The sequence below is a fragment of the Vombatus ursinus genome, unplaced genomic scaffold, assembly GCF_900497805.2.
Source record: "Vombatus ursinus unplaced genomic scaffold, bare-nosed wombat genome assembly UNPS02014839.1, whole genome shotgun sequence".
NCBI classification, from domain to species: domain Eukaryota; kingdom Metazoa; phylum Chordata; class Mammalia; order Diprotodontia; family Vombatidae; genus Vombatus; species Vombatus ursinus.
The window spans coordinates 6,127,492-6,154,321 of record NW_020954617.1 but is presented as its reverse complement, the minus strand read 5'-3'; the positions used below and the strand labels follow the sequence as shown (position 1 = coordinate 6,154,321).

Genomic DNA, 26,830 nt, shown 5'->3' with positions numbered 1-26,830 from the left:
ACTCCAAGGAAGCCAAGACACTCTTTCTGTGCCATCTCTGAAGCAAAAGCTTTGAGTGGGGACAAGGGGATAAAGGAGGGATTGGCTTCTTAGAATCAGGACCAATCTGGCAGTTCAAGTAGAGTAATAGGATACGTCCCCTAAACAGATGGAAGATTGGGTTGGTGGAGGCCCACGGGGTAGAACATGCATGAGTCAGAAACTGAAATAGCTGAGGGCTGAAGACTCAGGGCATGTGGCTGCACTTAGCCACGGATCTGAAATGTCTGCATCTGAGCAGCTCCAAGGGTCAGCTCAAACTTCCCCATGTGTACGATGGCATCAGATGACCCGAGTGCAAGAGGACTGACTCCAAAATCAGAGAAGCTGGGTTCAAATTCTCACTTTGCTACACCTGTGACATCTTGGAAAGGTCACCTCCACTCTTTCTGGGCCTCAGTATCCTCACTTATAAAAATGAAGGTATGGGTCTAGTTTCAAAGGTCGTTCACAGCTTGAAATCCTATTTTTTGGTTGTTGTTGGATCTGAGATTTAATTGGTGTAGGAAACATTCTGTATGAATGTAGAACAGTAACTTCTCTGAAATTTAGAGCCTTAGAGAATTAGTTGTCTAGAATTGCCCTTGTAGGAGATAGTTCAAAGGTGGAAGGGACATTAGAAGGCACCTAGTGCAACCTGTACCTGAACAAAAATCTTATCTAAAATGTATTCCGTTAAATGATCATCAGACCTTTGTTTAAAGACTTCCCAAGGCAGCCCATTCTGTTTTTCAATATATATATACTTGTTAGGCATTTTTTCTCTACAGCAAGCAGAAGTTTGCCTTTCTGCATCCTTCACCTATTAGTCCTATCAATTTGGTCTCTGAGACATAAACTCTCCAATATTTGAAGGCAGCTGTCATATCTCTTCCCGAGTTCAAATCCGGCCTCAGACACTTACTAGTTGTGTGACCCTGTGCAAGTCACTTAACCCTGTTTGCCTCAGTTTCCTTATCTGGAAAATGAGAAAGAAATGGCATACCACTACAGGGTCTTTGCCAAGAAAACCCCAAATGGGGTCCTGAAGAGTAAGACACAGCTGAAACAAGTCAGCAATGACAACAATCGTATCTCCCAAGACTTCTCTTTTCCAAGCTAAACATCTCTAAGTCCTTCAACCAATCTTCCTATGGCACAGTCTCAAGGCCCTCCACCATCTTGTTCAGCTTCCTTTGGATACTGATCAGCCTATCCATGTCCTTCCTAAAATGAATTTTAAGAAAATTCCAGAAGTGGCGTGATTAGAAACATTCCAAGCTTAAAAGCTGTATTTCTCTGTTTGAGAGGATGGAGAATATTGTTTCCTACAGAACAGAAATTGTAGGGAGGAGTGGAGCATTCAGAAAAATGGATTTATCCTAAAGAGTAATCACAAATGCCTTATTCAAAAATATGGTTCTGCCTCTTTGAATGTGGTCTAGCAAGGGAGGCTTGCCATATGCCAAAAGGGGCTCGAGGGTCTATCTCTAGGCAGAACCTGAGGTCCCAAGGGAGCTATCCTTAACATATAATTGCCCAAGAAGTTATGGCAAATTTGAGAATGCCAAAAAGTACCACTCTTGGTACTTGTAAAGGCTTCTAAGAATTCCCTGCCGCTAAAGGTCTTTCCAACTTTCAAAAAATCCATTGCAGATAAAACCTCTCTAGATTGGGGAGGGCAGACATCTCACCTTAGAGGTTTTAGATTTCTTGAAATGTTACTACATAAGACAAGCAGGATGGTTTCAGAAAAACCTGGGGAGACTTACATGAACTGATACAAAGTGAAATGAGTAGGACCAAGAGAACATTGCACACAGCGATATTATATGATGAATGATTTAGCTATTCTCAGCCATACCATGATCAAGACAGTTCTGAAGGACTTATGATGAAAAATGCTATCTACCTCCAGAGAAAGAACTGACGGAGTCTGAATGCAAATTGAAGCATACTTTTTAAACTTTCTTAATTATTCTAGGAGTTTTTTTTTTGGGGGGGGGGGTCTGCATTTTCTTTTGCAATATGGCTAATATGGAAATGTCTTGTATGAATGCACATGTATAATCTATATCAAATTGCTGGCCTTCTCAAGGAGGGGGGGAGGGAAGGTAAAGAAAGAGAATTTGGAACTCATTTTTTAAAAAAATATTAAAAATTTTTGTTTACACGTAATTGAAAAAAAAAAGAACTATGATCAAAGCAATTACAAAAAAAAAGTCACAGCACAAACCCACAGCTATTTCCCCTTCTTGTGGAAGTGACTTAACCAAACCACTGCAACTTGCAACTCATTCCAAATCAGAGAGAGGGAGAGAGAGAGAGAGAGAGAGAGTAAAGGTGTGCCAGTGAGTTGTCAGTGAGGTCACAAGTGGCTTCAATGGGACAAACTCACCTCCTCTAAAAGTCCTCCCAGATGAACCTAATCCCACATTTCAATAATAGTCATCATTATAACAGGGTACAGAGAGCTTTAGGGTTTTCAAAGCTTAAAACACTTAGAAGTACTTTCCATATCTTATCTCATTTGATCATCACTACAAAAATACAGCTCCTCTGGCCTAAAATTGGGTGACTGCAGAAATATTACAGGGATTCAGAGGGCATCTAAGGGGGGAAAGGCCAAACATTTCCAAAAGGAGATTTAAAACCCTGATCTAATTGAGTCCATTTGGACATGGGCAGGGGGTCTTGGAAAAGCAGGGGGTAGAACAGGGGAGGCCTAGAGTCTGAGCTCCTCAGCCTAGTCTCTTTCTTGGAGAGGCAAAAACCCTTGTCTAAGGGGCAATCCAATTTACTGAAGCAGACATCCGAGTGTTTCCTACGATTCAAGGCACCTTGCTGGTGCCACTTACCAGTGAGGGATGTGAGGTAGAGTTAGTCTTCCTTGGGCCAAGAAAGGTTTAAGTCCTAAAAATGAACTAGGACCCAACCCACCCAGCCCTTCTCCACATCTCTCCACATTCATAGCCCTTCAGAGCCCACAGCGCCCTGCGCAGAACTGCCCTCTCCATTCAGTATCCTAAATTCCTGTTCACTTCTCCTCCAGCTCCTCTTTCCCCAGACTGACCCTTCCAATGCCCCATTCCAAAGGGCCTTAATCTCAATGAGCTGATCCATTTAGAAAGTTGTCTATGTACCTGTCCTCCTTTCCCTTCCTCATCCCCCACAAGTTGCTAACTATTGATAAAGGTTTAATATATTACTTCTCCCAGGGAGCATTTGTACTAATTTCTGTTTTAATACTACTACTTTACATAAAGTAAAATATTTTACAGACTACAAAAGCACTTTCCCTCTCATTATCTCATTTAATCCTCCCAATACCCTTGTACAGTAGGTAGGGCCCACGTTATCTTCATCTTCTAGTGAGATCAGAGAGGGAGACTACATGATCTTATGGTCTAAAGTGATGGTTCTTAAAGTGTGCTCTGGGGACCCTTGAGGTCCCTAAGAACCTTTCGAGGGTCTGAGAAGTCAAAACTATTTTCATAATCATACTAAGATGTCTTAAATTCTAATACAGTATAACCCACGTATACAAAAACTCTTTGAGGGGTCCTCAATTTTTAAGGATGCAAAGGGGTACTCAGGCCAAAAAACTTGAGAATTACTGGAAAGTTGTTGCTGTTGTACTTCCTTCAGTCTTGAAGCAGAAAGTATACAACACCAGAGTCTGACAAACAAGATGCTCTCTTCTGCTCTTCATGCTGTGATACACAGTGTGCGTGAGCCCTAAGGTCCTTTCTGCCCTAGAATTCTATGAATTTATGGCTTGCTTGAAGTCACAGAACTAATAATTAGTTGAGCCTGGAACGAGACTCAGATCTTGATTTGGATCAATGTTCTTTCTTTTTTCTTTTTTACCTTTTTAGGCAATTGGGGTTAAGTGACTCGCCCGGGTTCGCACAACTAGTAAGTGTCAAGTGTTTGGTCTGAGGATTTGAACTCAGGTCCTCCTGACTTCAAGGCTGGTGCTCTATCCACTGCGCCACCTAGCTGCCCCCAATGTTCTTTCCTTAATGAAAAAAAGTCCTTTCTAGAGAACTCTTAGGAAACAAAAAGCCTTTGGTGTTAAGGGTGAAATTTTAGTCACTATGAAGAGAAGGGGTAGATATCCAGACTCTCCTCCTCCTCTTCCTCCACACTCCCTTGGCAGCCATGCATTTTTCTTGTAATCAGTGCTTAATTCTAACTATTCCTTTTGATCTAAAATACTTCCTTTGTTTTAAAAACACCTCCTTAAAACCCATAGATGTTCATTCACACAACTCCCATGATTCACAAGTGAGAAGCAAGCAGGTTTCTGCCATAACTAAGCACTTGGATCACATCATTTGAACAGCAGCTGCTCTTGCCTTTTAACCTTAAGGTCCTACTCTGGCCACAGAGAGGGGAAAAAATGATAGGAGCAGGACCAGAAAAGAATTTCTAGGCCTCTCCTGCTCCTCAGGTCCAGGCATTTCGCTGAGGCATTGGAATGATTCAAAGGCTCTAGGATTTCCAGCCTAGATATAATTTCATCCAGCTCTCTCACTTCTCAGATGAGGAAACCAAGTCTTAGAATAAGGAAGTCATTTGCTCAAGGTCAAACAAACAAAGTATACGATGGAGCCAGGATTTAAAAGAAGGTCTTATGATTACGTCATACTGTCTTCCTTTACATCATGAAGGAGCAGATGCACAGGGTCATACCTCTGCAGAAACTTTGGGCTTTGGGGATGAACAAATCCCTAGCCATATGTATTCATTCAGACCTGGAATTAAAGCTAGGAGATCTATAACACTGTTCTCCAGTTCCCACCCCAACACCCCCACTAGCCATCCATCCACCCAGTTTTTTCCATCCCTATTTAAGGCACTGCCTTCTTAATTTGACTTTTAGTTCTATATTCTTCTATTCAACCTTCTTCTAGGGTCAGTCTTATGAGAAGGCCACCCCACCTCCCAAAAAACAATGCTTCCCAGGTGCCTATTAGGATACTTAAAATTCATCATTAGAGTTTCATTTCTTTAAGTTCTGAAGGCTTTTTGGTCTTTCAAAGTGGCCCATTAAAACACAAATGTGTCTGGGAAGGGTTAACACCTAAATTCCTATAAGTCAATTTTCAAAAGTGACAGCTAGTTAACTGAGTCAGCAGGGCCCACCCAGGACTGGGAGCCTGGAATAAAGGTAGGTTTCAAGGAAATGAGAGACAAAGAAAATTCTATTCAATTTACAAAACACAAACTCTGCCTTCATCCTAATTTTGCCCAGGGTGTCCAGTAGGCACTACCTATCACACGAGATGCCCAGACCATAGAACAGGTAACAAAGCTAAAGAAGGAACATTACCATCTGCCTTGCAACTGAAACCTCCTCTTTATGTTATCTCCCCCTGTTAGAAGGGGAGCGTCTTACAGGAGAAACTGTCTTTTTTTATCGGTATCTGCAACATTTAGCACAGTGCTTTGACCATAGTAGGCTTCATAAACAGTATTAATTATTAAAATCTATGAATAGTTATTAAAATCAGCACTCTAAATGCAAACTTATAATCTATTATTTGAATCATAATTTTCAATTTCATAAATCAAACATTCTAAATTATTAAGAACAACAATAAACTTCAATAGCTTTTCATCCATTCATTCAGTTACCTGTTTTTGGCTGTGATGTAGGATAAGATATTTTGATTGAAGAATTTCAGGATCAAGGGAATACAATTGGCAAACACCAGGTGTTGGGATACATATTCAAACTGTATCAAAAGAATCAAAGGCAGTGGTGTGTGAATCTGGCCAATGGGCAGGCCGGAGGAGGACTGGGAGAAAACACACCGAAAAATAAAGAGGGAATGTATAAATCCTTCCTATTTTCCAGTGAAATCGATGGCACCAAGTTTCCATTTCTCATTTCTCATAATAGCACTCTATAATTCATAAAGTGTTTTCCTCACAATAACCCAGGGAGGTAAGTACTATAGGTATTACTATTTCCATTTTAGTGATGAGGAAAATAAAATTTAGAGAAGTAACTTGACTTGCCCAGGGTCACACAACTAGTAAGTGACAATACTCAAACCCAGGGCTTCCAACTCTGAATCTAGCTCTGTAACACTAGATAGACTACATGTCTTCCCTTCAGGGCTACAACATCTGGGGCAACTCAACTTTCTACCCTGTCCTGGAATTGTTCTCCTCTCTAGGCATCGATTTCCCAATCTGTGAAACGGGGCTATAGTTCTTCAACCCCTACTATACAGCAACTGTGTAGTAAGTGGACTCCATACATAAAGTGAAAAGTGACTTAGTAGCTAGATAGATCTGATAGTGAGATGCTCGCAAAAAACATCAAATTTTTTTTTAAAACCAAAATAACTCTGAAGTGATGTGTTTTTTCTTAATCCAAAAGAAGCTAAGGAGCCCCCTTAGGAAGAGCTATCCTTCATAGCACTAAATGTCTGGCCCACAATGGCCCTACTATTCCAGATTTAGCCAGGACAGCTGCACTCTGGCCCTAACAACTGCCAGCAACATAGAGGGAATGAGAGGGGGCACCCTAGACAGTGGTTGCTGCTCAGTTGCCAGTAACCAGAGGGACCAAAGGCACAACCTCAAACAGACAGAGTGAGCTGTGTGTGCTCATTATCTCAAGAGGGAGCCAGGAATGGTAAAAGTGTCAGAAATTCATTTCACTCTTCTGAAACTGGACAGACTCAGTGCCCAAAGATCTGCTGAGGGCAGAGAGTCATGGAGGTGCAGATGTCATCAACAAATATTTACAAAGCAACCAATGTGCACCAGGCACTGTTCTAATAAATATTAGGGATGTAAAAGACAAACCGGAAATGATATTGTAGCCCTCCTTGGGATGATGGGGGGCAGGGGAATAGTCATTCTTTGTTGAATGTTGAAGCTGAGAGGGACCTTAGACATCATCAAATCCAACTTCCTTTTTCGACAGAGGAGGAAACAGACACCCAGAGAGGTCTAAAGTCGCATAGCTAGTTATTGACAGAGCCAAGATTAGAAAGCAGTTCTCCTACTAGCAAATACTATATTGAGTCACCTATCCTCCAAAATATAGAACATTTCTATAAATTACTTAATCCCAATTGTGCTATAAGTCAAAGTTCCAAGTCTTCCCTGAAACAAAAAAAAATGATGGTGTCATTGGCAAGCCCCCACCCTGATCTGATGCCAGGGACAGAGCAGGAGTGAGCTCAGTCATGGACTCCCAGAGTGGGGAGGGACCTCAAGGGCCATACTGATACCTGAAAATGAATTCTAACCCAAGTATGCCTGATAAATGACCCTCTATTCTCTGCCTGAAGACTTCCAGTGAAAGGAGACCCACTTCATCCCTAGGCAGACCATCCTTCTTCTGGACATCTCTAATTTTTAGAAGTTCTTTCTTCTTTATATTAGGCTAAAATCTGCTTCTCTGAAGCTTTCGCCTACTCCTCCCAGCTTTGCCCTCTGCTCTAAACGGAGAAAGTCTAATTCTTCTTCTTTCCTTGTGTTTATTTTGGAGGCAATCAGGGTTAAGTGATTTGCCCAGGGCCACATGGCTAGTAAGTGTCAGAGGCCAGGTTTGAACTCAGGACCTCCTGACTCCAGGGCGAGTGCTCTATCCACTGTGCCACTTAGCTGCCCCTAATTCTTTTTTCACATGATAACCCTTTAAAACACTTGAAGACAGTTACCAGGTTCCCTTCTCCCTCCCCTCCGCTTTAAGTCCTCTCTTTTCCAGGCTAAACAACCCCAATTCCTTCCTTTGATCCCTGTCAGACATGTTCTCCCATCCTCTCACCACCCTCTGGATGTTCTCCAGCTAGCTGGTCAATATCCTTCCTAAAATGTGGTACCCAGAGCTGATCATCCAGATTGGGACCAATGAGGGCAGAGTACAGCAGGACAGTCACCTCCCTGGCTCTGGACAGGGGAAGATGCAGCTTAAGCTTAGTGGAAAGACAACAGGTTACTATGATTCCTGCCACCAGCAATTCCTCCCCTCTCTAGAGGGAGGGTGGTGATCGCAGAAGCTTGGGTTGTTTGGTCTCTGCTCTGCTAAGTTACGTATAGGAGGAGAGATGGACATAGCTGTGTTGTTTCCCACCACATCTCTCTTCTATGGAGACTTTTATCACTGGGCTTGGGAAGCTCACTGGGCCCGGGAAGAAGGAGCTGCCATCCTGCCATGCCTGAGTTTGTCAGGATACAAAGAGATGCCCTACTGGAGTCACTACCTATCCAGTTACCAATTCATCCATACTCCCAACAATACAACAGTTGTAGCTCACATGGACATAACATGTGAAGGTTTCCGGTCATGTCACCCCACCTGGCTCCCCTCCAATTTAATAAACATCAGTGACTCCCTATTACCTCCTCCAAGATCAAATATAAAATTCTGTTTGGCTTCTAAAGCCCTTTATAACCTGGCTCCTCCCTCCTTCCTTTCCAGTTTTCTTACACTTACACTCGTCCACTCTACAATCCAGCGACACTGATCCGCTTGCTGTTCCTTACATAGACACCCCCAACTCAGTGTTTTCCCTGACTGTCCACAATGCCAGGAAAGCTCTCCTTCCTCATCTCCACTTCATGCTTCCCTGATCTCCTTCAGATCTCAGCTAAGATCCCCCCTCTGCAAGCATCTCCCTCCTAAGACTAGTGGGTTAGCTTCTATTTGCGCCCATCTATATCTCAAGCTTGTTTATGCATCGCTGTTTGCATGTTGGCTACCCCACTGGACTTTGAACTCCTTGAGAACAGAGGCTCTATTTGCCTTTCTTTGTAGCCTCAGCTTAGCACAGGGCCTGGCATAGAGAAGGCACTTACCAAATACCTTGTTAAATGACTGGCTGTCTAGAGGGTGCTTTCCTCTCAACCACCCCAAGAGGTAGGTCTTGCAAATATTATTATCCCTATTTCAAAGATAAAAAAGCTAAGGCTCAGGGGAGTTTGTTTTGAGAGAAGCAGCTGGTGGAACAATGGATAAAACACTGGGCCTAGAGTCAGGAAGACCTGAATTAAAATCTCACTTCAGACACTTCCGAGCTGTGTGACCCCAGGCTAGTCACTTGACCTCTGCCTCACTTTCTTCAACTGTAAAACAGAAATTAAGAACTCCTTGCAGGGTGATTGTGAGGACCAAATGAGGTATCTGTAAAAAGTGCTTAGCTTGGGGCAGGTAGGTGGCGCAGTGGATAGTGTACCAGTCCTGGATTCAGGAGGACCTGAGCTCAAATGCGGCCTCAGACACATAACACTTACTACCCGTGTGACCCTGGGCAAGTCACTTAACCCCATTGCCTACCCCCCCTCCCAAAAAAAGTGCTTAGCTCCATGTCTGGAACACAGTAGATGTGTGTTTCCTTCTCATTCATTCAGGGTAAAAGGAAAAGTCAGCCCCAGGATTCAAACTTAAGTTGTCTGATTCTAGAACAAGCATTCTTTCCTTTGCACTTCGTTGCTGTTCACTCATGTTAGTCATATCCAACTTCTTGTGACCCCATTTCAGGGCTCCTTTATGCTTGGTTACCCCTTATACACAAACACACCAAGATCTTCATCCTCTGCATACGCTCCCTCAGAGTCACACTACCTCCTCCCCCTACCATGAGAAGCAGCCTGACCTGGTAAATAGAACACTGGACTCAAAGTCAGAAGGATCTGGGTTTGAATCCTTTCTCAGACACTTACTCTAGTACATGACCTTGGGCAAACCACTAATTCTCTGAGCCTCAGATTTCTCTGTTGCAAGCTAAAGATAACAGCAAAACCTACCTCAGGGGGTAGTTATGAGGCTCAAACATACTTATATGTAAATTGTTTGTAAACTTGAAAGTTCAATAAAATATCAGCCACCGTGATCATTTTTATTACTCTTCTGGCCAAAAACTGAAGAAGACTCAAGTTATCCCAGGACTTCCCAACACCCTGAATATTTCTTTGGGGTACATCAAGGGGTCAGGATACCCTGAGGGAAAAATTATACTACATAGTCTGGGGTTGAGAAAGCCAAACCCAACACACACAACACACACACCCCAAAACCCCCATCTCCTCTGTGGCCTTAGATCTCTCCCCCTACCAGCCACGGTTTTCTTCTAATTCCCCAAAGGAAAAAGGGGCCGATTTCCCAGTTTATCAGGCAAGGTCCTAATACAGGCCCAGGAAAGCTTGTTTGCTCTCTGTTCATACCGAGAGAAATCATTTCTAGTTTGCTTCTTTTCACTCATATAGCCACCACCCCAGTTCAGGCCTCATCATCTCTTGCCTGGACAATTGCAATAGCTTATTTAAATGGTCTTCCTGCCTAAAGTCTCTCCCCACTTGAATCCATCCTTCTACTGAGTTACAAATGTATTATTCCTAAAGTGTAGGTCTGACTACATTCCACACACTGACCCATCCCCAATTCAAGAAACTTTAATGATTCCTGTTTACCTGTAGGATCAAATACAAACTTTTCTGGAATCTGCAGCTCCTTTTTAACCTAGCCCCTGGCTTTTGACACCCCCGTCCACAAACATTACAATTCAGCCAGACTGGCCTGTGGGCTACTCCTCCCATGTGACTCACTATCCCCCATGCTCAGAACGCTCTTCCTCTTAACCTCACAGAATTCCTGGTTTCTTTTAAGCCTCATCTCAAGTATACCATCCTCCAGGAGGCTTCTCCTTATGTTTCCAGTTGCTATTGCCTTTTTCTTTAAGGACACCTTTCTTAACTCTGTATTTATCTTGTCTGAACAGATTTATGTATGTATTACTTCCTCCCTTAAAATGTAAGCTCCCAAAGACATGGATTATTTGGAGTTTGGGGTTTTGTTTGTTTGTTTTTTGTAACTCTTAGCATCATACCTGGCACACAGTAAGCACTTAATGAAGGCTCTTTATGACTTGTTAATTGACTGATTAAGGAATGGATATTAAGGGAAGGAAAGAACTCAGTTTGGCTGAATGTTTTTATCAAAGTTCTTGTCATGGCCTCTCTGAAGAGAGGAGGCTTATGAAGTTGAAAATGGATATCCTACTTTATTTTATATTATTTTAGTAAGACTTAGTCAATTTATTATGATCAATGCACTACGTGCTGGTTGGTCCCCTCACTATGTGAATTTGGGCTCCCACAAGCCTGTAACTTCAATTGCCTATTGTAGAATTTAAAAATTGATATTCCATGATTAGTGATTGAGAAATATATCTAATCAGAATCAATGTTTGTGAATCAAATTCACACTTGATCGTATGATAGGCCCTATTAGTAAAATTTCTAAGAATTTAAATTGCCTATCCCTATGGACTAAAGTCCAACCATAAAAATCCTAATCTGTGAGCCTTTGCTGACCATGGGGGGAAGATGAGTTTTGTTTGTTTGTTTTTTGGGCTAGGCAATGGGGTTAAGTGACTTGCCCAGGATCACATAGCTAGTAAGTGTCAAGTATCTGAGGCTGGATTTGAACTCAGGTCTTCTTGACTCCAAGTACATGGCTCTATCCACTGTGCCACCTAGCTGCCCCAGAAGATGAGTTAATCTGGTGATAAGATGTTTGCCCACCATGAGACTTTACAGAGACTCTAGTTATGGGATGTTGGTCCATCTGGTGAGGAACTGATATAAGTAGCATTAACCAATCAAGGATAAAATATGTCTCTATAGTCACTGCATAAATACTTTAAAAGAGTTGTTCTGTCAGATGTGTCCTTGACTACTGAGGAGCCTTGGATGCAATTTATTGGTGTTTGCTAGCCCCAGCTCCAAACTTTGTGCCTCAGTTTCTCTTTCTCGAAGCTTTTTATTGCTACAGGTCTCTGCCAGGGTGCTCACCTGGTAGATGTGGTTGAGTTTGAAGTGCTTCAGCAGCAGGAGCAGCACGGCAGAGATGCTCTTTACAATGATCTCTTTGTGTCTGTTCACATCAAAGCCCAGCTTCATGCTCTGAAGCACAGTGATGCTGGAATGGAAGAGAAGAAAAGGGAAGAGGGTGAAGGGGAGGAAGCAGCATTGTGGACTTGGAGTCAGAAGTCTGAGGCTTCAGTCCTGGCTCAGCCAATTACTAGCTGGGTAGCCTCGGGCACAGCAAACAACCTCTTTGAGCCTCAGTTTCTTTATTTGTAAAATAGGGATAATAATGCTTGTACTGTTTACAACTCACAGGGTGATTGTGAGAAAAGTGCTTTGTAAACTGTAAAGCACCATAGAACCATGAGGGATTATTAAAATGACAACTCCCCCATGTAGCAGTGGTACCTAGCTGGTGAGTCTTGAGGACTCAGGTATTTGAATCGAGGAAGTCATGGCACTGAGGAAAAGCCAACTCCACACTATAGAATAATAAATAATAATAATCCACATTAATATAGCGCTTTTAGATTTGCTAGTACTTTCCCTGCAGTTGCCCTTTAGGGCTGAGTTAAGTAAGTATTATTCCCATTTTACAGATAGGGAAACTCTGGTCCAGAGGTAAGGTAATTAGAATTGCCCACATAATAAGTGCTGGAGGCAGAAGTTGAACCCAGATCTCTTGACTCCGAAGTCTAGCAAAAGGTTACAATTCAGACCCTGTCAAATAGAACACATTCTCTTGTCATCTCCATCCTTGGCTATTTAAGGAAATTGTGGGATATTCCATGCCCAGGCCCAAAGAAAGAGGTGGAGTGAATGCTTAGTCTCCTCTCAATGTACCCATATACGTGAAACAAGGTTCTATGTCCCTGCTCTCATGGCAAACAATGTATGCTGTCCGTTTTCCCCTGAGGATGACCTGGGTACTGTGGGACTCCCTCGAGGGCCCAGGTTACCTTTGGGGGGATATAAGATAGCTCAGATCTTTGTTTTAGTCTTTCCCCCTTGGGTAGTGTTAATAATGGGTTTGGGGACAAAGCAAAACAGTGGGGCTGTGTGCCAGGGATAGATTCCAGCAACATGATACAGTGGAGTGTGGCATTGTGGGTCAGAAAGCCTGGGTTCTGATTTCAGTTCTGCTCTTACTACATAGGACTTTCAGCAATTTATTTAACCGCCCTGGGCCTCAGTTTCCTCATCTACACTGAGAATCACCTCTGCTGTCCCTTCAGCTCCAGTCACTAAGTCTCTGGCTCTTAGTTTTTTCATATATTAAGGTCGCTTCCAGATCTAAATCTATGATCTATCCTTCCTGGGTTAGAAAAGAGGATACTTGGGCGGGGTCAGTCAAACCAGCTAACATTTGGTAGAATTCACTCTGCTGTGTCTGTGAGCGAAGGGCCAAATAAGTCTCAGACAGCAGTGCAGCAGTTGGGTTGCCAGTGGCCTGGTGTCCCTTTACATTTCCCTCAGTGCCATACCAAGCTGTCAATCCTGGAGGAAGTAGTCAGGAGCCTGAAGGGAAGGTCTGTATTCCCCGGGTGGCTATGTGTGGGCCCTCTGCTGTTCCAGGGCTTCAACACTGAGTTCTTCAACAGAGAATGGTAGTGATGATGACAGGTGCAACGGATGCAGCTCAGAACTGCTCAATCCCTCATCCCTGGAGAGAGGGGCCTGTCAGGATATGTAGCCTGCACTTCAGCGCTGTCCAAAAGGAGGGCAGCCCCTGGGAGGGGGACAGCATCCTGGGAAGCCAGGCCAGCTGCCTGAGCCTGGGGTTCTGAACCAGAAACCAGCTTAGCAGAGTCGTGTCATGTACTGGGGACAGCATCACAAGGCCAGATGGGCGGGAAGACCTCAGCCCTCTGGTCAAAGCGTGACCAATTGCGACTTCAAAAGTGTGAGGATGGAGCATCCCCTCCCAAAGGTGATGAGGGGGAGAGAGAGAGAAAGAGCCATGCGTTCTCAGATACAGCCAATGTGTTGGGATTGTTTTGCTGGATTGTAATATATATTTGTTACAAGCGGAGGCTTCTATTTGGGAGTGAGGGGGAGAAGAAGGGTTAGTAGAAGTGATAGATATAAGAAAAAAGAACATTAATAAAACATTTTAAGTGCTAGGGGAAAAAAAGTAGTTCAGAAAGAGCTACAAATAGAACAGTTTTGTTACCACCTTGTTAAACTTTAGGTACATGGTGTCCCACAAGTGCAAGTAAAACTTTTGAGACACTGTGTGTGTGTGCGTGTGCGTGTGTATGTGTGTGTGTGTGTGGTGTACTTCACATGGCAGAAGTTCACACTTTCTTATTCAATCCTCTATTCTGTTCTTTTTATCTTGAAATATTTGTGTCTGTTGATGACTGTTATGTACACAAGAAAAAAAAGTTGTTTTTTTTTTTAAAAGACTAGATAAGATCAGGGGGCAGGGCTCTTTCCATTCGCTCATCCATTCTATAAAGTATCCAAGGCAGGGGTTTGTAACTTTTTCTGTGCTGTGGACTCTTTGGGCAGTCTGGTTAAGCCTCATGGACCTCTTCTCAGAATACTGTTTCTAAAAGCATAAAACAAAATACTTAAGATTGTTAAGGAAACTAATTATATTGAAATATAATGATCAAAAAACATTTTTTAAAGAAAATTCACAGATCTAAGGTGGAGAATTCCTGGTATAAGGGAAGATATAGCCAATACAATTCTTGCACTAATGGACCTTATTGCCTAACAAGGGGATAAGATTCAAATAAAGATAACTTTGGTCCATGATAATTCTTTTTTTTTTTTTTTAATTTTTGGTGAGGCAATCAGGGTTAAGTGACTTGCCCAGGGTCACACAGCTAGTAAGTATCAAGTGTCTGAGGTTGAATTTGAACTCAGGTCCTCCTGACTCCAAGGCTGGAGCTCTATCCACTGCACCACCTGGCTGCTCCGATACATGATAATTCTTAAATGGACTAGATTGAAATGATCGATATTGATCCCATAGAACAAAGCTCCTGGTGGGCTGATACTTGTTGTTAATGTTTGTCTCTGTATCCCAAGTTCTAGCATGATACCTGGCACCTAGAAGCAAATTCATCCATATTTGTTGATTGATGACTTTCATCCTCTCAATCTAGAGGCAGGAAGACAACTCCAGGTGTGAAATATTGCACAGATGTGGTTCTTGATACAAAGAAAGCAAAAACACAGTCCCTGCCCTCAAGGAGTCTACATTCTAATAAGGAAAAATATGTAAATAACTAGGTACATACAAGATATCTGCAGTTGCTTTCCTTTGTGACTTTGCATAAATTGTTTTTAAAACTAGGCATTCTCTCCCTTCTAATCACTGCCATTGAAATCCTTATCATCTCCAAGACCCAGTTCAAAAACTTTCTCCATGAAGTTTCCCTGATATGTCCAGCCAGAAATAGGCTCTCTTCCTTTGGATTTATCATAATCTCCTTTTCTACCACACTGTAGCGTAATGGGAAGAGTATAATGGATGTGGATTCATGAGGTCAGAGGCCCTTTCGTTTTCTAGAAGAGCAGCTGTGAGCAAGTTACATAATATCTCTGAGCCTCAGTTTCCCTATTTGTCAAGTGTTAGAAATACGCACACTATTTCGGCCAAGATTGTTGTAAGGAAATCATCCTATGAAGGCCAACTGTTGCCATTATACCATTGCTTCAAAACTCAGCTCAAGTTCCACCTTCTCCATGAGGTCTTTCCTGGTCTTCTTGCCCAATATATTCACCTTGAACCAACTCATTTATGTACACAAGGTTCCTCCTGATAGAATATAAGCTCGTTGAAAATAAAGATTGTTTCAGAATTTCAGCTTTGTATCCCTAGCACCCTATTGGGTGCCTGGTATGTAGTAAAACATGGCTTGTTTATTGTTGTAATCATATTCTAAATTATACTATAGGTTATTTGTAACAACAGTGAGAGGGGTTATTATATTTAGTTTGTTTGTATCAACACTATGAGAGATTATTATATTTATAGGCTATTTGTACCAACAGTATGAGAGGTTATTGTTATATTTATAGGTTATTGGTATCAACAGTGAGAGGTTATTATATTTATAGGTTATTTGTATCAACAGCCCCAATCTGCCAAGAAAGCTAAGCCAATTTTGTTATTTAGTCATTTTTCAGTCCTGTCCAATTCTTCATGACCCCTTTTGGGGTTTGCTTGGCAAAGATACTGGAATAGTTCGTCATTTCCCTCTTCGGCTCCTTTTACATATGAGGAAACTGAGGCAAACCGAGTTAAGTGACTTGCCCAGGGTCACAGAGCTAATAAACCTCTGAGGCCAGATCTCATGAAGATGAGTCTCCCTTACTTCAGGCCTGGCACTACATCCACTGAGCCATCTAGCTGTCTGTTAAGCCAATCTTAGACGTATATTAAGAGAGAAGAGTTTAGGAAAGAAAGTGATTCTCCCTCTGTACTCTGCCCGCATCAGACCACATGTAGAGTCTTACATTCTGTCGAAGGCATAACATTTTGGGAAGGACACTGATGAGCTAAAATGTCCCAAGGATAGAATGTCCCAGGAAAGAGAAGGGCCTTGAGTTCATGTCATATGAAGTCAACAGTAGGAATGAAGGTTGCTTAGCCTAGAGAAGACTCAGGGGAACCATGGCAGCTATCTTCAAGTATCTGACCAACCATCTATCACATGGGAAAGGAATCACACTCATTCCACTTGGCAAAAGCAGGGGCAAATGATAGAAGTTGTAAGGAGGCAAATTTATGCTTGACGTGAGGGAAGACTTCCTGCCAATTAAAGCTGCCTAGAAGTAGAATGTGCTGTCTGAGGAGGGCGGCTTCTCCTTCACTTGAGGTCTTTAAGCAAAGGCTGGATGAGTTGTTAAATACATAGTATTATTGTTGTTCATTCATTTCAGTTGTGTCTGACTCTTCGTGGCCCCATTTGGGATTTTCTTGGCAAAGAGGTTGGAGTGATTTGCCACTTCCTTCTCCAGCTCATTTTACATATGAGAAACTGAGGCAAACAGGGTTAAGTGACTTGCCCCGGGTCACACAGCTAGTAAGTGTCTGAGGCCAGATTTGAACTCTGGTCCTTCCTGACTCTAGGCTTGGTGCTCTATCCACTGGGCCACCTAGCTGCCCCTCAGATAAGTAATAATAGGAATCTTTTTTCAGTTACTGGTTAGAGGAAATGGTTCCACCTCTGAAATTCTATGATTCTGTGTTCCTCTCATTTCTTCAGTGAGCTTCTAGAGGAAAGGCACCATATCTTAGTGATCTTTATATAACTTTCTCTCCCTCCTTTCCTTCCTTCCCCTGTAAATTCATTATTGTAAGGAATTCCTTGTGTTGAAACTCCCTCCATGGAAGCAGATTAGCAACACATTCATAAGTTATTGTCTTGGTGAATTGCCTGGGCCCTAGGTAGGTAAAAATGACTTGCCCAGGATTGGATGGTCAGTGTGTGTCAGAGGTAGGCCATGAACTCATGTCTTCCTGACTCCAAGGTCATTCTTCTATCTACTACACTACCACTGCTTCTTACTTTGCACATAGTAGGTATAATATGTGTTTGCTGTGTTGAAAAAAAAAAACAAACCAGCTTGTACCAAATACCAAGCCCAAGGGGAACACTCACGGCATCTCCTCGGGCAAGACGTCTGCCAGGATGTTGATTGAATCTGTCTTGGCCTTGGAAGTTGGGGCTGCAGCCAAGAGAATCTTCAGCAGAGCAATCTGTGAATGGAGAAGACAAAGTTCCCCATGCCCCACCCCCAGAGATGCAGAGCTGGAAGGACCCAAGGCAGCTCCCTGTCTCTCCAACTCAAGCAGAGATACTGAGCAGTTTTCGGTTTCTTAATGGGGTTTTGCATTTGGAGGGGGTTCCCTAGGAATTCTCATGGCACAGGGGAGACAGCATAGGACTGGGAGGCAGGAGACCTCAGTACAAAAGTCTTTGTTCCAACACTTAGTAGCGGTGTGATTGCAGGCCAATCATTTGATTTCTCTGAATGTCAGTTTCTGAGATAGTGGAAAAAGTTGAGAATACTTGGCAAGGCTTGGAGCACTAAAGAACTGTCAGCTGTTCTTATTTTTATTCCTCTTATGTCTTCAGAGGAAGAGAGAGAAGGGAACAAGCATTTATTGAGTGCTTAATGTGTGCCAGGCACCGTGCTAAACACTTTGTAGATATTATCTTATATGTTCTGAAGAACTAATATCTCTGGAAGGGGGAAAACTCCAAATAGAATAGACTTGTCTATGGTAATAACTAAATTTGGAATTGGGATAATCAATAATAATAAATAGCATTTACATAACCCTTTAAGGTTTGCAAAGTACTTTATACAAATCATTTCTTTTGATCCTCTAAACAACCTGTGAGTGGGTACTAGTATTATTCCCATTTTACAGGTGAGGAAACTGAGGCAGACAGAGGTTCAGTGACTTGCTGAGGGTCACACAGCTAGTCAGTGTCTCAGGCAGGATTTTAACTCAGGTCTTCCTGTCTCTAAGATCCAGCGCTGTATCCATTGAGCCACCTAGCTACTTCACAAGATTCACGTCCTTGTGTTTTAAGGATGTTCTTGCCAAGGTGAAGGAAAGGAGAATTGAGGGACACAGGGAATATACCACAGGAATCAGATGGGTAAAGAAAATAGCCCTGTTTCCATCTAGTGTTTCTATGTCTTTTTGTATCTTTATTCTATTTATGTATCTTTATTCTACCCTCTAGTTTCCATCTCTTTCTTCCTCTGAATTCTGACCAGCTGTGTCACCCTGCTGAAGAGTCCCAGGGTGTCTGGGGTTCAGAAATACCAGTAGCTTACTTAGTACACGGAAGCACTTCATTGCCGTTGGTATTTGTCCTTCACATAGGACAATGGAGTGCTTCCATGTGCTAAGTAAGCTACTGGTCTTTCCGAACTCCATTGGATAAATTTGGAAAGGCTTCTCAGTCAGAAGAACCGAGTTTGAGTTGTGCCAACTGTGCCCCCAACTAGCTGTAAGGCCTCGGACAAAGCCTTCTTGGGCCTCAGTTTCCTCATCTGTAAAATGAAGAAGTTGAACTAAATGATGCCCAAGGTCCCTACCAGCTCAGACAGTTTGGACTTCTATGAGTCTGAAACATTAGAAGGGACTAGAGGCTGCCTCAGTGGGGCAGAGTAACCATAGCTCTCTTCCTCCCAAAGGGATTTATCCTTCTCCCCCTCTTCACAAAGCACTAGGGTAACAAATCCAGATTACAGGAGAGCACATAACTGTGAACAACTCATGATTGCCTCCCCCCCCCAAAAAAAACCCCAAAACTGAATGACTCAACTGTTCAGGGAAGCCTTCGGAGCAGAGCGGTATTGTCCTGGAAGGCCCTAAATGAGAAGTCAGCCCTGAATGGTACCTATGTCTCCTTCCCAGGACAGAGGAGTGAGGCCAGGGTCTGGGTGAGGGGGACACTGCTTAACCTACCATGTACTGTGGGAGATTATACAGCATGGCCTGGTAAAGGATTTCACACGGGGTCTGCTGCACCTCCTCTTCTCCCTGTGCCAGGAAGCAGAAAGATTACTCAGCATATCTAGACCACTCACCTTCTATTTGCCAGGGGCTTCTTCCTGGCTAATTTAGGATAGGCAGTATGGCTTCACGCTAAAAGAGCACGGAAATGGGTGGGGCGGGCAGATAAGAAACGTGTGTTCAGATCCCAGCTGGCTCTCATGAGCTGTGTTACCATTGGCCTCTTAAGCTCTCTGGGCCTCATTTTTCAAATCTGCAAAATGAAGAGAATTTCTAGGATTCTTTATAGCACAAATGTTCCTTGGCTCTATTCCTCCCATCCTCCTGTCTGGTGGCCCAGAATTCTTCTCGCTGTTTTCCAGGTGGGGAGAACAATGCAGCATCCATACGCTGAAGCCCAGGAGGATTAGAGCCAGGGAGCCAGGAGTTAGTCGGCCTAGGCTCCTGCCAAGGCTTCATTAGACACAGAAAGGGATGTGCCGTGGGCTGGGTATACCTGAGCTCAGCACAGAGCCCCAGGCAAGACCATGACGCACGATGATGAGGACGGAACCCCCAAAGCTATCTTACGCTGTCAGAGCTAAAGGGAGGAGAAGCAGAGGAACAGGAAGAGAAGGACCTGGCTGAAGAAAGAGAGAACTGGAGGAGGAGGAGGAGGAGGAGAGAATGGGGATGGATGAAAGGAAAGAGAGAGGAAGAAGAGACAGATATACGTCCATATGACAGCCTTTGGGGGAGGAGGAGAAAAGCAGGAAAGACAGTGTAGAAAAGTGTATTCCCCTTTCCTTACCTGGCCAAAAGTATACAACTGCTCCGACATTTTTGCTCTCAGTGACAATATTTGCTGCCCTATATGAAGCTTTCATTTTTATAGCATGAGGGATGGGAAATAGAGGAGAGATGGGAGTGAGAGGCCACAATGGGGCCTATCCTACACCCATCCCTTCCCCCGAGGCAGGACTCCCAGGCCCTGTGGACACAGCTCTTGAGACTCAAACCAGGTTCATTCTCTGTACCAAGGGCAACAAAGGCGCTACCAGGGCCTTGGCAAACAAGGCTCTTGAAGGATGAGGAGAGCGGGTGTCTTCTCTCTCCCCCACATTCTGGTTGTGCTTTCTTCACAGCACTGAGCCTGTACAGAATTCCAGAGCCCCATCTGCGTCTTCCTTCTGCCTTCCCCACAACCACCAGGCCTCTTGTCTCACCAGGGACATGGGACACTTCTCCAGCTCCTCCTCATTCTTGATCTGAACGTCAGAGATGGAGATGTACTTGTGCTGGGGAGACAGGGAGAAGGAGACCAAAATGGTTTGCCATGATGGTGGAGAGCAAAGTTTACCCACTATCTGGGATGTACTCCAGAGCACAAACACTGTTCAACCAAAACATAGGAAAAGTATAGAGCATCCACTTGTCCTAGAGCCATAGGCTTGAGAGGTCTGCTTTCATAGCAGAGGGTTTGGGCACTCTTAATATGCTGTTCACAACCAGGACTGGCACGAGGCCAAGGTGTTTGTCTATGTGTGGTCCCAAGCAATGGCTAACCACAGCCTGGCCTTACACAGATGATACGATCATAGATTTAGAGTTGGAAAGGACCTGTCAAAGGTCATCAAATCCAATCCATTCTATAGATGAGGACACTGAGGCCTTGTAAGGAACTTGCCCAAGGCTGCCCAGGTAGTAATTAGGTTTTCCTTTCAGTTATTGAACTGATTTAAAGAGATGGAGATATAAAGGAAGGAATGAAAGGAGAAGAAATAAAGGAGAAAGAAGGGAAAAAAGGAAAATTTTCTTCATGTTGGATTGTCCTCAAAAGGACAATGTTAATAGGATCCTAGGGAGCCACGATCTCATCTTCTTGGGCAAATGGTCAGAGTGAGATGTTAGAATTCTGAGACATCCCTGATGAACAAGTCAATTTCCCCACCCTGGTACACTAATCTTGGTTACCTGCTTCAAGGTCTTCACACTTTCATGAATGGGCCTTGGCAATCCCACCAAGGTGTCTGTGTCCCTACAAGAGGCAAAAATGCCCAAGACACCCAGATTAAAGGTCTCGCCCAGAATCACAAAGAAAAATCCAGCTTGCTTTCTGCCCATGAGCCACAGGCCCTTCCTTCCTTCTCTCATCATCTCAGACAACCCATAGCTTCCAAAGACCCTGTTGTGGCCAAAGGAAACAAAAGACATTGAGGGGATGGGTAAATGTGTTTGGGGGGAGGGGAACAAGACACGCTTAGGATCTAGCTAGAAAGGTCAACTCTACATCATCATTCCCATGTGAAAAAAGGTCCCCATGACTCAGGTCCTCTGTCTTCTTTGGGAACCTCAGAAGCAAGGACACTCTAGTCCAATAGGGGGACCTATCTTTGGAATTACAGTGGTACAGGATAAGAAATCTGATCTGTTTACCAGGTGGAATCTGGCAGCACCAGGGATCATAAGAGGAGGTGCAGTAGGTAGAAATACTGGATTTGGAATCAGAAGAATGGGTTCCAAGTCCCAGCTCTGACACTTAGTAGTTGTGTGACTGTGGGCTAGTAATAATAATATTTATTTAGCACTTACTACGTGTTAGACACTGTGCTAAGCACTTCATAGATGTTATCTCATTTGATCCCCATGACAACCCTATGAGATGGGTGCTGTTATTATTCTCATTTTACATATGAGGAAACTGAGGCAGAGGTTAAATGTCTTGCTGTCTATCTATCGCACCACCTGGCTGCCTTGCCAAATACCTTAAGCTTCCAAAAGAATGCAAGCTCCCTGAGAGGAGGGTCAATGTCATTTTTATCTCACACAGTGCCTGGGCACATAGTAGGCTCTTAGTCAATGCTTCTTGTATTGTGTTGGTTTCCACCTCTGTAAAATGGAGATAATGACATTTGTACCCTCCTCAGGTTGTCATGAGCAAAGTGCTTCTCGAGCCTTAAGAAGCTCCGTCCAGGGGGCAATGGATAGAGCACCAGCCCTGAAGTCAGGAGGACCTGAGTTCAAATTCAGCCTCAGACCAAACACTTGACACTTACTAGCTGTGTGACACAGGGCAAGTCATTTAACCCCAATTGCCTAAAAAAAAAAAAAAGAAGCTCCATCCATACTCTTTCCCTCCCTTTTATAGATCTGGGGGGGGCCAGAGGTATAGAACATTGCACATAATGTTGGATATGTATTATAATGTTCCATATAACAGTACATAGATTCTTTTCATATGTTGGAGATTCTGTTTTGCTGAATTTTTATTCCTTTTCCTTTTTTTTTTTTAACTCTTTTTTACAAGAGATGGTTCTCTAGGAGGAGGCAGGGAAGGGATATAAGGGGGAATATCTAGGTGATGTACCAACAAAAGATATCAACAAAAATCTCTTTTAAAAAGGCTACATAGACTTCAATTATTATGACCATAGGATGATGCAGCTTGAAGATGAGGCCAAGAAGGCCCTTCTTGAGAGGCTGTGGGATTTGTCCAGGGTCATAACTAGTCAGTGGCAGAGCTTGCAGAGTTCAGCCAAGTAGACAGAAGCTCACCCTGAGATATTACTATGGAAAGAACTCTTTAAGAGATGTTCATCTGCTCTGAAAAGGAAGGAGTAGGGGGGAGGAAGGGGTAAGAAGGAGGTCTCCAAATTCAGCCTTTTCTCAGAGGTACAGAGGAACCGAGTTGTGAAGGCCTGGGTTCAAGGCCTAGTTGGCTGACCTCACTCAGACAGGCACCCAAACTTCCCCGGGCCTCAGTTTCTCTTCCTGCAAAATGAGAGGGGTCAGACAGGGCTCTTCCAATTCTTACGTCCTATAAGTCCATGACTGTCAGGCAGCACTTTCTAATTTCCTCTGTTCTTTATGTCAAGAACTCACCACACACTCTCACATACCCCATCGCCCCTCTCCACCTGTCCTCCCACCTCTAGATTGCAAAGCCACTTACTGCCCCAGGGTGAAGCCGATGAATTTGTTCCTACTGATCTCCAAGAAGTGCTCAATGTCCTTCTGTCTGAGGGGACAGAAAAGAAATCAGAGAGATGGATAGAAAAGTCATTCAGCCGGTCAACAAGCATTTATTCATTAACTTATTATGTACCAGACACATTAAAAGAACATATTGCAAAAGAAAGTCTTCAAGGGCTTACAGGCCTAGGTCCTGAGATGTGGGGAGAGGAGGGAATGAAGGGTTGGGGGGTAGCTTTTAGAACCCAGAATTTCTGGATCCCTGTTGAGCTTGCTTTGTTTGAATTTTTCCCATTTCTGACCAAACACACCTGACCTTTGGAGTTCAGGGTAGACCTTCTGGAAAAGTCCCACACTCAGCCAATAAACATTTATTAAGTGCTTACTGTGTGCAAGGCAGAGAGACTTTAAGGGCCTAGGTCTTCAGGCCCTGAAATGTAGGGAAGAGAGTGGGAGTAGAGAAGAGAGAAAGAGGCAGGCAATAGCTCCAGAAAACTTAGAACCCAGAATTCCTATCTCTCAGTCAAGCTCACTTTGTCTTACAGCATTCCCTCCAATGAAGACATATCCCATACATGCTTTCTGTTATTTTGCTGTGGAAAGTTTTCTCATTTCTGTGGGAGGGGATAGAGTTCTGGGCCTAGAGTCAGGAGGAGAAGACCCACGTTCAAATCTAGCCTCAGACACTTTGTAGCTATGTGACCCTGGGCAAGTCATTTAACCTTTGTCTGCCTCAGTTTCCTCAATTGTAACATGGAGATAATAATAGTACCTACCTCACGGGGTTGTTGCAAGGATCAAATAGGATAGTATTTGTAAAATGTTTAGCAGCGTGCCTGGCACATAGGCACTGTGTAAATGCGTATTCCTTTCCCTCCTCTTCCTGGCCAAACATACCTGACCTTGGGGGCCCACGGTAAACCCTTAGGGAAAGTCACACGCTCTGTGGTGGGAGTCTGGGAGGGTCGAGGTGGGACCAGGGGTCCCCGCTCCAGCAGGTCAAGTTCTCCATCCAGGGTGTTCTCTCCTTCTCCTGCCTCTTCCTCCTCCTCTGGGGGAGGGTCCTCATTCTTGAAGAGATCACGTTCATTGTAGATGTCCAGGCTGTCCTGCTTTGTGAGGAGCTGCTGGGCCAAGGCAAAGGTGAAGGGGGTTCAGAAAGAACAGTGCTTGTCTCACAGTTGTTCCCCTCCTTTAAGACCTTGCTGCAAGGAGCAGGAGAGGGGGTCAGGGAAAAGGACTAAGTCCATGCCAGCTCTTCCAAAGCCCCTCTTCTTTTCCAAGGGTCCTGTTTCCCATTCCCTACCCCCTTAGCTCTGTCCCAATACAGGAAACTCCCAATTGGTCCCACTAACAGAAGAGGGGCAAATGGCAGAGACGCAAGCCCCTTCTACCCACCCCATGACAATGGAGGGTCCAAAAGTCATTTCTAGTTAGCTTTGACAATGCCCAGCATTGCTTTTTTTTGAGGGATTCAGGGCAGGGAGGCAAGGCATGTGGAGTAAAAGACATTCTTTCCTAATGTGAGTATTCAAATTATTATCTGTTCCAGCCAGTTAGCTGAGTGGGTTTCAATCTGCAAAACAGCTTTGAGTTACACAAGGGTCAGTTCCATGGCCTGATCCATAGTCCCTATGTTCCCTTAACCCTGAGCCAGCAATCTATGCTCCTAGTTGCAGGGAAAACAAACAAGGTGTGAAGAGCAGATGACTCACTCTAAAACACTTCCCCAATAAGTGGGGTGGGGTGGACCCCTCTAAGCAAGTAAGTTGGAGTAGCATCATCTTCAGTCATAAAGGACAGTGCTTGCCACGGACAGCCTAGAGTCCCAAAAGGGATGCTGCGTCTTGGAGCGTCCACTCCCTCTACAAGATACACACACCCCTTTTCGGCCTTCTGCTATTTTATTGATAAATGTTGGAACTTCTTCCATTCTTGGCCAAATGTAGCTGGCCTCGGGGGCCCAGGGTGGACTCTTGGGGAGACAAATGCACACATAAGAGGGAGCCTAGGTTAGCAGAGGTAAGAGTAGGAGGCACCACTCCGGGCGCTCCAGGGCCCTTAAAAACTCTCTTTCCTGGTTTGCTTTGCAAAGCCCTATCTAGCCACTGTGAGGCCCATGGAAGCTCAGGACTTCTGGAGGTGGGACAGTAAGAGCCCAAGGAAGGTTTGTGTTCAGCTAGGGTCTGGCTGGACATTCCTTACAGGGTCTGGACTCCATAACCAACCCCAAGGGAGGCAGCCCAGAGCAAGTCAAAACACTAGAGCAACTGTCTGCCCCAACGGGACACTGAGAACTCTTCTGAGAAGATGGCCCCAGTCCCTGGGACTTCCACAGATGAGGCCAGGCTGAGTCAAGGAGGATCATGCTATCCTCTCCCCCTTCTCTGCTGAAGATGGGGATTTGGCTTCAGGTGGGATTTCCAGGTTTGGTTTTTGTTCACCTGTGCAAAGACAGCATCATTCAGAGACAGTCACTCACCTTCCGCCCCCGGCGGCCTCGTTGTTTGGAGGACTGCGGTGCCATCTGTGACTCCCCCAGGTCCAGGGTGTAGGAGGGGGGTGAAGCGGCCCTCATGCTGCGGACCACCTGGATGCTGTCCTCTGCCAGCGGGGGCAGGCCAAATTCTGCCCTCTTCTGTATCTTCAAGGCCTGTAGGATCTCAAAACCACCCAGGGTAAACTGAGGAGGAGAGAGAGAAAGAAAGAAGGGCAATGGGATATAAGAAAGACAACTTCAGCCTCTTCAGTCAACAACCCAACAAGAACTAGGAAGAAGAGAAAGAGGTATATTACCAGGGTATTAACCTTGGTTCTAAGGAACTTGGGGTTTAAGATGCTAATTAATAATTAAAAATTATAATTATTTATAAATGTTTTATTAAAAGGTCAACATTGAACATCAGTACAGACAACTAAACTTACTTAGTAATTACACTGAAATTAATAAATTATATTTGTATGGCTAGGATTCCTTGGATAAGTCCCTTAAACTCCCTGAGCCTCAGTTTCCTTATTCGTAAAATGGGGATGATAATAATATTTGCACTGTTTCTTTCAAGCTGATGTGAGAAAAATGCTTTGTAAAACTAAAAGCAAGGCACAGCTAGGTGGCACAGTTGATAGAGCACCGGCCCTGGATTCAGGAGGACCTGAGTTCAAATGAGGCCTCAGACACATAACACTAGCTGTGTGACTCTGGGCAAGTCACTTAACGCCCATTGCCCAACCAAAAAAAAAAAAAAAAAAACTTCACCAAAACTAAACGCAGAAATATTAGCTACTAATTATTTTTATTATAGTACTTTATGTATGTTAACTAATTCCATCCTAACAATTTTTCTTGTTCAATCATTTCAGTCATGTCTAACTCTTCATGACCCCATTTGGGATTTTCTTGGCAAAGATACTGAAGTGGCTTGCCATTTACTTCTCCAGCTCATTTGACAGATGAGGAAACTAAGACAAACAGGGTTAAGTGATTTGCCTAGGATCACACAACCAGTAAATGTCTGAGGCTGA

At 43.8% G+C, this 26,830-nt stretch overlaps 1 protein-coding gene across 1 annotated transcript in view; it reads right to left on the bottom strand.

The window, feature by feature from the left end:
* Nucleotides 1-26,830, bottom strand: part of STRIP2 (striatin interacting protein 2) — a 75,611-nt gene that overhangs the window by 22,866 nt on the left and 25,915 nt on the right. Inside the window, exons 9-17 of the mRNA XM_027840198.1 lie at nt 25,791-25,991; nt 24,206-24,435; nt 23,289-23,354; nt 21,311-21,374; nt 20,563-20,634; nt 19,310-19,384; nt 17,481-17,578; nt 11,842-11,968; nt 5,662-5,762 (exon numbers count right to left, since the gene is read on the bottom strand). Of these exons, the coding sequence (XP_027695999.1) occupies nt 5,662-5,762; nt 11,842-11,968; nt 17,481-17,578; nt 19,310-19,384; nt 20,563-20,634; nt 21,311-21,374; nt 23,289-23,354; nt 24,206-24,435; nt 25,791-25,991 (1,034 nt within the window). The remainder of the gene's footprint in view (nt 1-5,661; nt 5,763-11,841; nt 11,969-17,480; nt 17,579-19,309; nt 19,385-20,562; nt 20,635-21,310; nt 21,375-23,288; nt 23,355-24,205; nt 24,436-25,790; nt 25,992-26,830) is intronic.